General features: G+C 47.7%; 1 protein-coding gene across 1 annotated transcript in view; it reads left to right on the top strand.

Moving 5' to 3' along the window:
- PACRG (PARK2 co-regulated) overlaps positions 1-14,377 on the top strand; it is a 177,881-nt gene extending 163,504 nt beyond the window's left edge. Inside the window, exons 3-4 of the mRNA XM_014539772.1 lie at positions 3,619-3,790; positions 14,219-14,377. Coding sequence (XP_014395258.1) covers positions 3,619-3,790; positions 14,219-14,376 — 330 coding nt within the window. The 3' untranslated portion in view covers position 14,377. The remainder of the gene's footprint in view (positions 1-3,618; positions 3,791-14,218) is intronic.
- Positions 14,378-14,527: the final 150 nt, after the last annotated feature.

Genomic DNA, 14,527 nt, shown 5'->3' with positions numbered 1-14,527 from the left:
TACCGGAGGAGCAGCGAGGCCAGACTGGCCTGGGGACAGAAGGCGCAGTGTCTGCAGAGGTAGGAGGACGGGGTGGAGCAAAGGGGCCAGGGACGCCGGGGAGGCCCTGCGGGGACTTTAGTGGGGAGCCACCACGGGTCGGAGCCAGGCGAGGGGAGAAGGGAAGTAGGAAGGCAAACATAGCGCAGGGAGCCCAGTCAGGGCTGTGGCCGTGACCCAGGTAAAGCAGCCGGCCTTAGGCGAAGCCGATGCTGAGCGAGGTGTGGGCTGTGGATGCGATGAGGACTTGGTTGGAGTCAGAATCAATAGGGTTGAAGAGGGATTAAACACAGGATTTGAAGGAAGACAATCATGATGACCCCTGTTTTTTGGGGGGTGGGTGTCAGGAGGCTGAGAGAAGTCAGCTTCGCAAGGTCACCCGATCCTGCTGACGAGAACAGAAAAGGAACTGCAGCCTGAGGCGAAGTGAAGGTCACCGGTGCTGTGGGCAAAGGGACTGCAGCGAAAGGAAGGGAAGGGGGGAGGAGAGAGCAGGGGCGTGAGGACCCACCGACACCCCCACTGTGGAAACTGGTGAGAAGGGAGCAGGAGGTGGATGGAACTCGTCAGAAAAATGAAAAATGCATCAGCTCCCAGTTGTAAATGGGTTCCCCAGCCCTGGGCCAAATTCATCAACTGAAACAATATTATAGCAATAGAAATGGAACCCTAGCCGAAGGGCAAGGAGAAGAGAAAGTTACGCATAAAAATACCACCCTGTCGCCATCAGAACACTACCTATAGGGTTTAAAGAAGTTTGTGGCCTCAGAATACAATGGCACGTTGTTATTCCAACGTTAAGGCAACAGATATGCAGGGAGAACAGACAGCCACAGCATCGAAGCGCAGGCCAGGACAAGACCTCACAGAAGACAAGTGTTGGCAGGAGAGGGCGGCTGTGGTCAGGGAGCTGGGAGTTAAAGACAGAGGCCACCATGGTCTTTCTCTCTCTCACTCAGTCTTTCATTCAATTTGCTGTCTCGCAATTGTTCCCTGGTCTTCCCTCTCCCTTCATCCTCTCTCATATTGCTTTTATTTTATTTTTTTCAAAACTCTTGAGAATAAGAATCATGTGTGTGCCCAATATTTGTTTTCTGAAGATGCATTTAAAAATGGGAGGAAAAAAACAACGGTAGCTCTAAGCTGAGTAGAAGAGACGCTCTTTAAACCTGATGACAGGGGAAGAAAGTAAAATGATGTGAAGGACAAACAAGTTATACCCATATTTATATTAGATCCGACTGGGCCAAACTGCATCAGTGATGATAAAGACGATGAGGAATGGAGATGCAGGGAACAGTTCACCAGGCGATTATAATAATGCCGAACCTCGAGGTGCCTGACAACATAGCCTGAGAGGCAGTCCCAGGTGTGAAGCAGCCGGTGAAGACAGCCTCAGAACGTACCAGCCGCAGACCGCAGGCAGGTGGCTGACCCTCTGTGGGCTCAGCTGCCCCATACTGAACATTGGGGTAGTATAGAACCTACCTCTTCCTGCTCAGGAGGATTAAATAAGTGAATACACACAGTATTTACAGCACCGTCTGGTTGATAAACACTGGCATTTTTACTGTTGCTGTTATTAACATGGTTAGTATTGTTGCCTCAAACCACACAAAGAAAAAAGAAATTAACAGAATCCCAAGGAAAATTTGACATGTCAACAATCTTACTAGGAGACTTTTCACTTGCTTTCAGAGCAAGATAAATATGTTTTAAAGTGTTTGAGAGAGCTGTGCGATAGTTGCCATAAAATATTTAAACAGGCTGCCTTATCTTTGAAATAATTCCAAAAAGTGTAAATAAAACACTCAAAACTCAAAATAGACAGTAAAAGTTAAATGAAAAACAACAAACAGAGATGAAAAAACAAGATGACAGACGTGAAACTAGTTACAGACATAAATGGGTATGACAATGTATTTAAAAAGCCTTAGAACACATTAAGTTATAACGTCAATGATTTGCTATTTATGAAAGACATAAAATGCCAACATAAGCAAAAAGAAAGAGGATTAATAAAACATATGAAAAACATAAATAGCAATATAGTACACAGGACACTTTTATTATGAAGGTAAAATTAAAGCTAACCTTGTTACTAGTATATATATTGGGAGCTGAATGATGTAGCAATACATTTTTTTAAAAATTGTACAAAATAATATTCTATAACATTTTCAAATGTCCTTGAGAAGACGGGTATTGGGCATATATTCCGTCAAGTTTTACTGTTAGTAAAGCTAATGTCATGAGTATACAGGAATGTGGAATAAAATTGATGTCTGTACCTACTCCACGTGGGGTTCATTTTCCACGCCCCACCTCCAGGGGCCAGGTGAACCTTGGGTCAGGACTGCTCGCTTCCTTGGTTGGCGGGGAGGGTCAAGGTCGTGAGCAGGCTGGAGACAGTCCTCCCGCTTGGGGACTGGAGAACATCTGATGAACTGAGACTCACAGCAGACAGGAGCGGCGTGGAGTGGCTGCCGGTTACTCAGACCCAGGAGCAGGCAGGCACGTGGCTGGAGACTCCAGAACCTTCCAGCTGAGAGGGCGCTGGGGGTATAACCAGCTGCTAATGCACAGGGACCTTCTCTATGGTGCTGATGGCTCCTCGCTAGTTAGAAGGTGATAATTAGGCGCCAGGGACACCCACAAGGACTTGGAAACGAGGAAGCGCTGCCCCGGTTCCTAGGGACGCTGCGTCCTTCGCTCTGGGAGGGGGCTGCATCCGCAGTCTGAGTCTGCGGGCTTCTTCCCTCCGTGACATCAGCATCATGTCTGTCACCTTGGGGGTGGTAAGTCAGGGACTCGGCTAGAACAGAGCCCCCACATGTGAACATATCCCAACACGCCATCGCTTCCCTCAGCTCCGTGGTTGTAACTGCATTGCCCACTTCCTGTCGGGGCTGGTACTGTTGCGAAGGTCAGGCAGGAGGCCGTGGAGGCCTGGTGTGGGTCAGGGATGCATCTGTCCTAGAAGAAGCAGAAGAGAGATTGCTGGTATTTTGACTTAGAGGTGCCCGTGGCCTGTTCCGGTTCGGCCCACTGCGGGTCTCTCATTTCTTCTTGATGACACCGACATCCTGTTGCCGAGGCTCCAGGGACAGCCACAGGTCACGCTGCACCCTCACTCTCACCGTCACAAGAATACGTCACGCGCACCCCCTCTTAGATTCTTGTTAGAAATCCGGATGCTCATCTCCTTTCTACTTTTTTTCTCTTTTTTGATTTATTTTTACACCCATCTTTTCAGCATATGTACCACGGGATTCTTCCATTCTTTTCAAATTTGCTTTTGTGCAAAATGGTAAAAAAAAGAAAAACTAGCCCAAAACAACAAACCAACCTGAAACAAGTACTAAAATGCTTCCAGGCCAGATTACTCATGACTCTAATCTGTTAAGACGGAAAGGCCTCTGATGTTAACCCACCGCCCACGGGGAGGCCAGGCCACCGGGGGAGCTGCTGGCCCAGGGCCCCTGAGGCCGGAAGAGCTGGCTCACCCCGACGGGGGCCATGGCTGGCCTGGCTCTGCCCGGCGCGGGGCTCACGGCGCCCTGTCCTCTGTCCCTGCAGGTGGAGATCGAGAAGCTGGACTACCACCACTACCTGCCCCTGTTTTTCGACGGGCTCTGCGAGATGACCTTTCCCTACGAGTTCTTCGCGCGGCAGGGCATCCACGACATGCTGGAGCACGGCGGGAGCAAGATCCTCCCCGTCATCCCGCAGCTCATCATCCCCATCAAAAGTAAGTGGGCGCCACGGCCTCCCGCGGCCCCAGGACCGCATTCGGGCAACTCGCTACTGACGCAACAAGACCACAGACGGAGGCTGTGCCGGGGTGGGGGGATTTTCATAAGCTGGCGCCCGGGGCCACATCCCAGCTCTCCTAGTTGACCCATCGACACATGGGAGGAATAATCACTTATCGCAGGAAACAAGACGTAGCCTGGGAACGTGCCCACCCACTGTCTGTTCCCAGCCACACGGTGTAGGTGGGGCCTGGGTCACTGAGTAATGGGTGTGTCTCTCTTCCCCACACTTCCCTCTTCGCCCTCCATCCTTGAATAGCTCCATCGCCATGAAATCAATCACCAGTCGTTACACTGTCGTGGCCGCATTCCGCTGTTCACTGTCGCTCACACATCTACTCTGACTACGTTGCTTTCCTCCGACAACTTATTTTTCTCAGCTTTGGGAATTGCCTCTCATTTTCTTTACTTAATTTGTATACAGTATGTACTTGGTTGTCAAATATTTCAGAATTTACTGACGTGGAGAGAGCACGTTGGTGTTTGTTCATCTCTGTTCCCTCCTGTGGCTCTTTGTACGAGCAGCAACACTCACTTGTGAGCGGTCTGCTGGGAGGCGCCGCGACCGGCCGCCGTGGGGGTACAGACGCACCCTGACCTGCAAATGGGCCGCACGTAAGGCGGCGGCCTCCCTGGGGCCGCTCTAATGAGCGGGGTCACCGGCTGTGAAGGACGAACGTGCAGACTCTGCTGAGGCGACCTGAGCAATGACATGTTCAGGAGCAGAATCTTCCTGTGAAGAACACCCGAAGGAGAACCACACCCCGCAAGGCTAACATGTCAGAATCCATATCCCACTCCCCAAATTCCTGTGAGCATTTTATTTAATCAGAAAGGAGCAAGTACAATTGAAACGTGCCACCCTTTATTTGTGGTCCAATAATTTTATTTATAGATCTTGAAAATTTCCAGGTAAATTCTTTTAAAAGTGATAATAACTGTAAAAATGGCAATGCCTTTTACTTCAAGAAGAAAATATCCCATTTATTCTGAAAATATGGGGGAAGGTATGCTCCTCTGGATGGTTTTGGTTACAAAATGCAAAAAAAAAAAAAAAAATAGGTTCAAGTTGTCATGAAGAGCTGGTTTGCTTAATAAGCCACACACCCAGCACCCCGGAGAGGGCCTCACCGCAGGCCTGGTGGTGTTGCCACTGTCACTGTTTTCTGCAAGGTCACCTTGAAGCTTGGCCCCAGGAGGCTCAGCGTAGATCCTAGGACCGCCGCTTACTTAGCCCCTGTAGGAAAGAGCGGATTTCCCAGAATCTGCCCCAGAATTTCTGGAGACGGGCAAAGTGTTGCTCTGATCACACCAGCGGGGGCTTCTGCCGAGCTCTGGCCCGTGTTCAAGGGGAAGGGAACGTGCTGACTCCCTTAACCCAGATGGTGTAACTACCCGCAGAGCGGGGGAGGAGGAGGGGCCAGAGGTAGCCTCCCCCGCACAGGAACTCCATGGCAGAGATGCTGCTGCACAGCAGCTCCGTCTGCTCCCGGCGCTTCCGCTGCGCGTGCATGCGGACCCACGGGACTAACTCGGCCGATGGGCTGGGAATGGACGCGATGTGTGCTCTCTTCAACCAAGCACTGGGGGCCCGTGCACAGTCCTCCGCCTCTCCTCGCCTGGCCCCCACGGACCCGACTGGATCTCTACCATGAGTGAAAAAGTGTTCTTCTCCCTGTGAAACCACTGAGGATGAAGGGCCAACCTATCGCTGCAGCAAACTTGGCCCATACTGACCCATCCCGATTCCCAAGTGAGACCCCGTCGCCATTGAGGGAAATGGGTTCTGGACATTCGGTAGCTGGTGCCGAAGCCCATCTTGCTCTGTGCTCCTTGAGAACTGGTGTGGCCCTTGCAAAGGCCCTGGGCCCCGCCTTTCTGTCCATCTCCTTGAGTTCTCATCTCCAAACCAAGGCGATTAACAGGTACTTCAGAGAGTTGTTGAGATCGTTAAGTGAGGTCGTGGAGAGATGCCCAGGTCGGGTGGTCAGCAGCTCTTCATAGGCGATGCGCTGTGCTGCGTATGGGCTGTCAGGGCCAGGTCGGGCTGTGACATCCAGGTAGCCGGTGGTTGCTTTCTCTCTTCTTTCCTCTCTACCCATTTCTCTCACTCGTCATCTACTACCTTCCCACTTTCAATCCCCCTTCAAGAAAGTCAAGATCTAAAATCTGGTGTCACTCCACGTGAATTCCTGCGCAGAAGAACGTGTTAGTAGATGTAAGAGGTAGCAGCCTGAGGCCGAGGTTAGATAGCCTCAGAAGTATTGGAACAGTTGCCTGGTCACTCGCCAGAGGGAAGATTCCTTCTGGGCCTGTGAGGGGGTTGGATGCCCGTATGAATAGGGAAAAGGAGTCAGAGTGATCCAGAACCAAGACGATGGGAATGGAGCTGATGGCTGTTCAAACTAGAAAGGTGTAATCGAGTAAAAGGGAGAAAGAGCTGAAGATAGCAGCATTGCATTTTCCAACTGAATTCACCACGTACCGACTGTCCCTTTCCTGTCCTCAAATAAACAACTGCTCTCGCTCTTCCAGCATGCGTGATGGTCAGGAGCAAGGTCTAAACTCAGACTCCCTGGTCAGAATCCCAGCCGTCTGACCAGTTAGCCACACTGGGGCTCCACGTCTCCATTCATAAAACTGGGACAATAACGTATCCATCCCATGTGTTATTTCGGTGGTTAACGAGCTCATCTCTTTCAAGCTCTTAGCAGACAGAGCACGTGCTGTGTGATAAGTGTTATCACTGTCACTGCTGTTATACATGTAGCCTCATCACCATCGTCCCCACCATCGCCACCTCCGCTTGACCATGGCAGCAGCTTGTAGTCACACCGGCTGAGACCTCATCCTGGGAGTCTCCGTCCTTCCTCGGGAGGGCTGAGCCCCAGCCCAGGGACAAGCTCTACCACAGGTGTCCCTGGCTTTTTCAGAAGATGCCGGCGCACCCAGTCCCGTCACGTTGACGCGCTCCTGAAGGACAGGCTACGTGAGCTCAGCACTCAACCCGTGTCTAGTCCGCTTGCTCAAAGGCCGAGCTACAGTCTGCAGATCTGCACGTTTCTCCTGCCTCGGTCCCAGCCCGGCCCCGGCGCCCCCCAGGGCTTGGAGGGAAGGATGCTGGGAGGAAGTGGAGTCTGGCCACCCTGAGCACAGGCCGTGGGCTCATGCAACCCAGAGCCCAGCTTGCCTTTCACACACATCAAGTCTTTTCTCTCTCAGGGGATCATGAAGCAGCTACCCAATCATGCTGCCAGGATTAGCACCTCCTAACAAGTAGACGGCTGAGCACAGTGCCCATCGAGATGGCAGTAACGGCAACTTATTTTTACCTCTTTGGTGTTCCCTCATGGTCATATCTCCACAGACTGCCTAACTTTGGGTCATCATAGAATGGATAGATTTGTGTTCTGTAACTTTCATCCACGTGACCGTAAAGATTGAGATGGGAAGTGGGCCGGGTCAAGGACAGGCCGCTACGTATCCCTCCAGGGACTCGGCAGGTGGACACCAGACCATCGGCGCCTGTGCGCGGGTCCGACTGATCGCACCATCACAAAGAAAAGGTCTCGCTTTCCGCCCTTCCGCAGCTGGCCTACAGGAGGAGGCTGCTGACCCAGCTGTTTGTGAGCTCCCTTCTGAGTAGGCGCGTTGGCCGTGTGCGCTGAGCTGGCGGCTCACTGCAGGGACCATAATCACCGCTGTGTTCCTGGGAGCTCGCGATCACGGGCTTGATCGGTCCCAGAACTGAGCCCCACACCGACTCAAGCCCGGGGTGTGCACTTGCTCAAGCGCTCTCTGGGGGAGAAAAGGGCCTCTCCTTGGAAATGGGTACATTTGCCCATTTTTCTCTTTTGTAGCAGAGCTCTCAGCCTTCCTGTTCGGTGAGAGCCGGTGTACATCACAACCGTCATAGTTGACTCTGACGTGGCTGCCGCGAGGCGGGGAAGGAGCGTGGGGGTTGCGCTGTTCTTTGGGGTCCTCTGTGTGGGTTCTCATCGGCCGTGTTGGGTCTGAATTGTTGAGACCGTTTAGATAACAGAGTCCTTTCATCCTTAAAACTAAGTCAGTCATGAAAAGAAAGGCCAAACACTCTTACGAAACACTACATTGTGTTCTGTGGTCCTGAAGTCAGAATACGTTCTTGTCTATAAAAAAGGGAGGGAAGGGCGGAGGGAGGGAGGGCATTAACTCCTGTAGTGACAAAGCTCTCATGGAAAATCTGAATTTTGCATTAAGATAGCACCTTTCTGTGTGGGATGAGAGAAAAAGTGATGCTTTTTGATGTGACGCTGCTGGGAAATGAATTAGAGAAAACATCTTAAGCGCTGTCAGAGGCTCACTCCACGTCTGGAAGAGCTGAGCTAAATCTGTGATGTTTTAATTGTCCCCAAATTAACTGTGCACAGCAGTTGAGTTCTGTTCTAAAAGGAGAAAAATGTCCATGATTTTAAAACCTAAATTTGGTCTGAAAACATAGTTTGGTTTATTTTATTCTGTAACTTAATAAATTATATGGTTAGTGCCTCTAAAGTAGCAAAATGTAATTATACTAATATATTGGGCCCATAATCTCAAATATTAATTAAATATTTGAACTTCAGAAAAAAACATACTTAATATACTTTACGACATCTCTAGTAGGCAATTCATAGAGTCAGGAAGTGGGTTAGAGGGTACTAGGCTGGGGGGAGGGAGAAATGGGGAGTTTTTGCTTAATGGATATAGAATTTCTGTTTTGGATGATGGAAAAGTTTTAGAAAAGATAATGTTGATAATTGTACAACATTGTGATTGTAATTAAGGCCACTGAATGGTTAAAGCACAGTGTGTTACATAGATATTTTACACAATAAAATAAAAACAAATTATTTGAGAATAAATAAGAATGATTGGAAAACAAAAATGCCCACTCCCAGCACAACAACACTATGTTTTCTTTTAGAAAATGTGGCCCCTGTCATGTGACCAAAAAGAAATACTAGAAAGCAAAGATCAATTTAGCAATTTTTTAATATTTCTTACTAGAAGCCTGGTGCATGAAATTTGTACACTCAGGGGGGTGTCCCTCAGCCCAGCCTGTGCCCTCTTGCAGTCCAGGAGCCCTTGGGGAATGTCTGACTGACGACAAGGAGCAGGCCTAAGCTGTCAGTTGGACATCCTTCGCGCTGCCTCGGAGGCGGGAGAGGCTCCGTCACCACCACTGTACTCGCCAGCCATGAGCCCGGCTTCTGGCTGAGCGGTGCTCCCCCTGTGGGAGCGCACTGATCACCAGGAGGCTGCTCCTGCATTGAGCATCTGCCCCCTGGTGGTCAGTGCACGTCATAGCGATCGGTCATTCTGCAATTTGGTCGATTTGCATATTAGTCTTTTATTATATAGGATAGAAGCCAACTGAATTTGTTCAAAAACAATTAGAACCAGTGAGGGGATTAAATAAGTTCACAGTTACAAATATACAAAAATCATTTGCTTTTATGTATTTATTGTCAATAATTTTTATTTTATTTTTTATTTTTTTATTATTATTTTTTAATATATTTTATTGATTTTTCACAGAGAGGAAGGGAGAGGGATAGAGAGTTAGAAACATCGATGAGAGAGAAACATCGATCAGCTGCCTCCTGCACATCTCCCACTGGGGATGTGCCTGCAACCCAGGTACATGCCCCTGACCGGAATCGAACCTGGGACCCTTCAGTCCGCAGGCCGACGCTCTATCCACTGAGCCAAACCGGTCTCGGCCATTGTCAATAATTTTTAGAGAGCATATTGGGATAAAATGATCTTACACAAATAGTCACAAAATATAAAATTCCTTCAAGTAGATCTCACAAAACTATGCAAAATCTACATGAAAAACACTATAAAGCGTTTTTAAGGAACCTAATTAAAAATAGGAAAAGTTGAAGAGATATCTACTTCGAATGGAAATATTCAGTCAGAAGTAAAGAGGATGACTTCCCCTGAAACCATTCTCTACATTAATCAGAAATGTTAACAAAGTGCCAAGCACGTTTTTAACCAAATTATTTTAAAGTTTGTCTCAAAATATAGATGGTTAATAATAATCAAGAAAATATTGAAAAATAATAAGGAAAGGCACTTAAGTTCTGCTACATTAAACACACATGAAGTCAGAATCATGAAGAAGAATACTTCTAGGGCAATATGCAAAGTATATTCATAATTTTGCAATAAGCAGCACAAAACTGTTTTTTAGTGGAATGAAATCCGGCGTCTATATATGCCTATGGAAAAGCTAGTCTCTCCTGTTAGCATCTGACTTTATAAATTTCCAGTATTTTCTGTTTAAATTTTATCCTACAAAATGAGATTCTGGTGAAAATATGCTTTATAAGCTACTTCTTTGCTCACCTACATCTTATAAACATTTTCCTATTATTAAAATATTTTTCTATCAGATGACTTTAATAACTTCGTAATTTTCCTTTATGTGGCTACACTAGATTTTATTTAAATAAGCTGTTGTTTTTGAGACACTTAGATTGTTTGTAATTATAAATAGAAATACTTATAACCTCCTTTTCTCTAGGTCTTTCTCACAGCTGCACACTTCCTTAGCCTGAGTGCCCCAAAGTGAAGTTGCTGGGTCACGTGCTACATGCGTAGCGTGGGAAGGTCGGGGCGGGAGCGGTCTTCAATGTGCGAGCTATGAGGGGCCTCTTTCCCAAACCGGTTCCCAGACTTATGAACTAAATTTTCAAAAACTTTTCGTTAATCTGATATTCAAAATTATCTTTTAATTATCACTGAGGTTGAACATTCAAGAACAGTAATTGTTCATTTGTACTTATTATCATGTGCAGTATCTAGTCCTATTCTTTGCCCATTTTTAAATGAGAAGATTCGGTCTTTTATTGGTTTGTGAAGCTATTTTTATAACAAGGACATTAACATTCATAGCATCCGTCAACAATGTATTTTAGAATTTATTGTTTGCTTTTGCATTTTGTTGTTTCCAGTATTAAAAGAAGAACCGTTTCCATTTTTCCTGATTCCACAGTAGCGAACCATGTCTAATAGCAGAAAATGTTCTCAGTTTGCACACATTACAGCAGTCAGAGAATTTATGCTTGAAGAACTCATACATGTAACTTATAACCATCTAAGGTGAATGGTTTAACACTTTGACTTTATTTTGTCCTTATTCTTCACCAATTTCTTTATATCTGAAGACTCTCCCATGTTGATTCTCCTTGAAGGCGGTAAGGTAAGCAGTGCAATAGAAATCCGATTTCCTGCATAGAAAGGTTCCAGTGGCTGATCTATAATGTCAGTAGGCTTCCCATGTCAGACCCTTTTCAAAACCTTAAATCTCAAGTTCAAAGTCCTCACTTAAGTCTTGACAGTAGCTTTCAAGGCCATCGATTCAAGAATAAACACATTTCTTCTCTTTCAAGCTAGAGAATCATATTCTCTTTATACCTGTTAACACACTTTTTCAAAAGAAAAGAACTTTGTTTCAAAAAAAAAAAGAAAACCAACCTTTTTTTTTATTCAATTCTCCTGGGATATTAAGAACAAAAAGACTTACAACTTAATGGAACGTCTTAATTCCCCAAGAATGAGGGAGAAAACTAGAGGCCCCGGAGTGGAAAGGGGCCATTTCACGGCTCCCTCTCGGATGAAGCGAAGGGCTTGCCTGGGGCACACCCTGGTCCTTTAGGAGGACGTGAGGTTCCCCTCTAGATGCCAGTGAGGGTACCAGTTCAGGCATTTTACTTGTCAACTGTTGTCAATCCTATAACATTTATCGCAACCATGTTCATCTAATGGGGGTCACAATAAAATGAAATAATTATTTCCTAGTAGATCTACTACCCATCACGAGAGAGATAGTTAACTGATCACCAAGTCATCAATTACCTACACATTATAGGCATAAAGCTAATCAACAAAAGTTTGATGTTATTATTACTCATCTGTATAAAAAGATTAGTCCTTCATGGTATATTCTATAAGGAAAGCATCCAGCCTTGGTAGTCAGTGAGCCTGCTTTGGCCTGTTTTGAGCTGTGGCACACACACCCTAACAGAAGAGCCCCATGGTAGCCAGCGCTCAGGAGCCACTAGGGCTACCAAAAGCTTTCCTACAGTCACCCGAGGGGCTCTACCCACGCCCAGGCAGCTCTCTCTTCTGATTCCTTCAACGGGCTCTCCTACTGGTGATTCTTCAGGGTCAACAGAAAGGCTTTCTTGAAAAAAACAAAACCCACAAATTGTAATGAGAACTATACACACTCCATTACACATTTTTTGGATGTACAGTATATAAAAACACACTTATGGAGTTCCGTTTCAATGTCTCATCTTCACTCAACAGTTTATAAAACATCTAGCGAGATGTGGCTATGAGTCCTTTTTAGGAGGGGGGTTGAGGGAGAGGGGGGAGTACAGAGAGAAGGCAGACACCCAGGACCGTAAGCATCCGATTCTGTTTGGTTGATACAGCAAGACGGGCTCTTTCAGCTTGGGAGAAAGTACCAGCCCTCCCCTTCCTTTTACACATCAGCACGCATCTGCATACGTCTCCCTACCACTTCTAAATGATCCCCAGAAACACTTACACACAACGATGAAACCACTTAGGGGACTGTGTCTGCTACCTGGAGCTTTGGTCACACATCACCAAGTAGAACTTGAGCCATAGGAGCAGGAGCAGGACATGTGGTAAAAGAACTCCTTTGTCCAGGAGGGGGCAGTCTCTAGCATGCTGCTCCCTCTCCTGGGATGCTCTTCACATAGGTAACATCTGCTCACCCCTTGGGCCTGCTCTTCACCTATGTGACGTCTGCTCACCTCTTGGGCCTGTTGCTGAGTCTGGGAGCCTCCCCTACTGCTAGCCTGGCCTGAATGCCCCTTTTGACTTGCTGTTTAAATACCCCATCCTTCTGAATCCTTACCCTACTTGTGGTATGTGTTCAGTATCTTCTTCCACACGAATATGTGCCCAGGGGGGCTGAGTACCACATTTGTCTTTTTCAGGTCTATATTTGCAGTTCCTAGAACACTGGCTGATACATAACACATCCTCAATACACATTCACTGAATGAGGGTTAAGTTAACTAATATATGGAAAGTGCTCAGTTTAATTCCTGCCACACACAGGTGCTCGATACTCGTTAGCCGCTAGTGTGTGAGCCATCACGGGTCTGTCCCACACCGAGAGCGAACAAACTGAATTTGGGAGGCGGTCAAGATCCAGGCTATTGGAAATGTGGCCCAGAGTTCAAGAATGATGTCAAGATGCCTCCCAGGTATATCGAGTGTAGCATCGTCCCTTCTGAAAGCCTGGTTCCTTCTGTCCTTTGTCCCTCCACAAATGGCACATGCTTTAAGGTCATGGCCGACCTTTTTTTTTTAAAAGGTAGAACATCTTCCTAATAAGAGTCTTTGACTTCATCTTGGAATAGTCTGTGGCCTCATAGGGTATGACACACCTTTGATCTTCTATAACACGTGCTCCCTACAGCTCTTCTGTACAAACCTTAGAACTGGTAGTCATCTGAGAGAGTCAATAACAGGTTCCCATGATTGTCTAGGACCAAGGAAGTGTGGGGGTGTCGGCCAAGTTCACGCAGCCAGTGACCAGTGCCTGGGTCCCAGCCTCTGACCTCTCCTCGCCGGAAGGAGCAAGTGGCACCTTCCAGACCCTGCCCGTGTGAGAACAGGGACCCCGGCCCCCCGTCCTTCTGTGCGTGCACCTCGTCACCGTGCCCTCAGAAGTGTTCTTTCTAGCCAACTCGTATTTCTTCCGTCTCTTGTAGTTGTTTACGGGCGATTCCTTTTAAAGTTCTAAACATTGAAAATTTGCGTTCCTTCCCTGCGTTCTTGTGAGTGTAAAACACAGTCAGCTGACATTCGCCTCTACCAAGAACATTCTGGGTGTTTGTAGCCAGCCTGTGGTTTCTACTCACACAGAGACCCAGCCCCCCTGCCCAGATAAGTGTTTGTCTCATGGTTTTCAGAGCAGCGAGGATTGTTAACCGAAAATGTACCTGTTGTCAACCTTCCGGGGGTCCTTTCACTCCCGCGACACTGACTGGCCTTCTCTGTTTGGCGCTACCTGTCCATCACCGCCTCTTCCATGAGAGACGCTGAGCCACTCTCGTGGGGATGCTGAGGAATCACTATCGGTTGGGAGAACAGATAACACACCAGCAAGACCCTGGTGGTGGCACTAAGACCACAGCGCCTCGTTCAAACCCGTAACGATAAGGCTCGTCCCACTGGTGATCCCCGGTCGAGCCCGGTTTAATGAAATGGTCTGCCAGTCGCTTCGCCTTGTGATGGTGGAATTCATGCTTCTTACTTTGGCCTGTTCCTTTCCCCCCGTGTAGATGCCCTGAACCTCCGGAACCGGCAGGTCATCTGTGTGACGCTCAAGGTCCTGCAGCACCTGGTGGTGTCAGCGGACATGGTGGGCGAGGCCCTGGTGCCCTACTACCGTCAGATCCTCCCCATCATGAACATCTTTAAGAACATGAACCGTGAGTGACCCCGGGAGGCGGAGTGTCCTCAGTCTGAAAAGAGGGGCGTGGTTGGAGGCAGGGTTCACTAGCGACCCATCAGGATGTAGCATCAGCAGCAAAATCCTTTGCGGATCTAAATGGTGCCCCTGCCCCCCTCCTCCCACTCCCCAGGGCAGC

This window comes from Myotis brandtii, unplaced genomic scaffold (assembly GCF_000412655.1).
Source record: "Myotis brandtii unplaced genomic scaffold, ASM41265v1 scaffold229, whole genome shotgun sequence".
NCBI classification, from domain to species: domain Eukaryota; kingdom Metazoa; phylum Chordata; class Mammalia; order Chiroptera; family Vespertilionidae; genus Myotis; species Myotis brandtii.
This window is presented reverse-complemented; position numbering and strand designations above follow the sequence as displayed.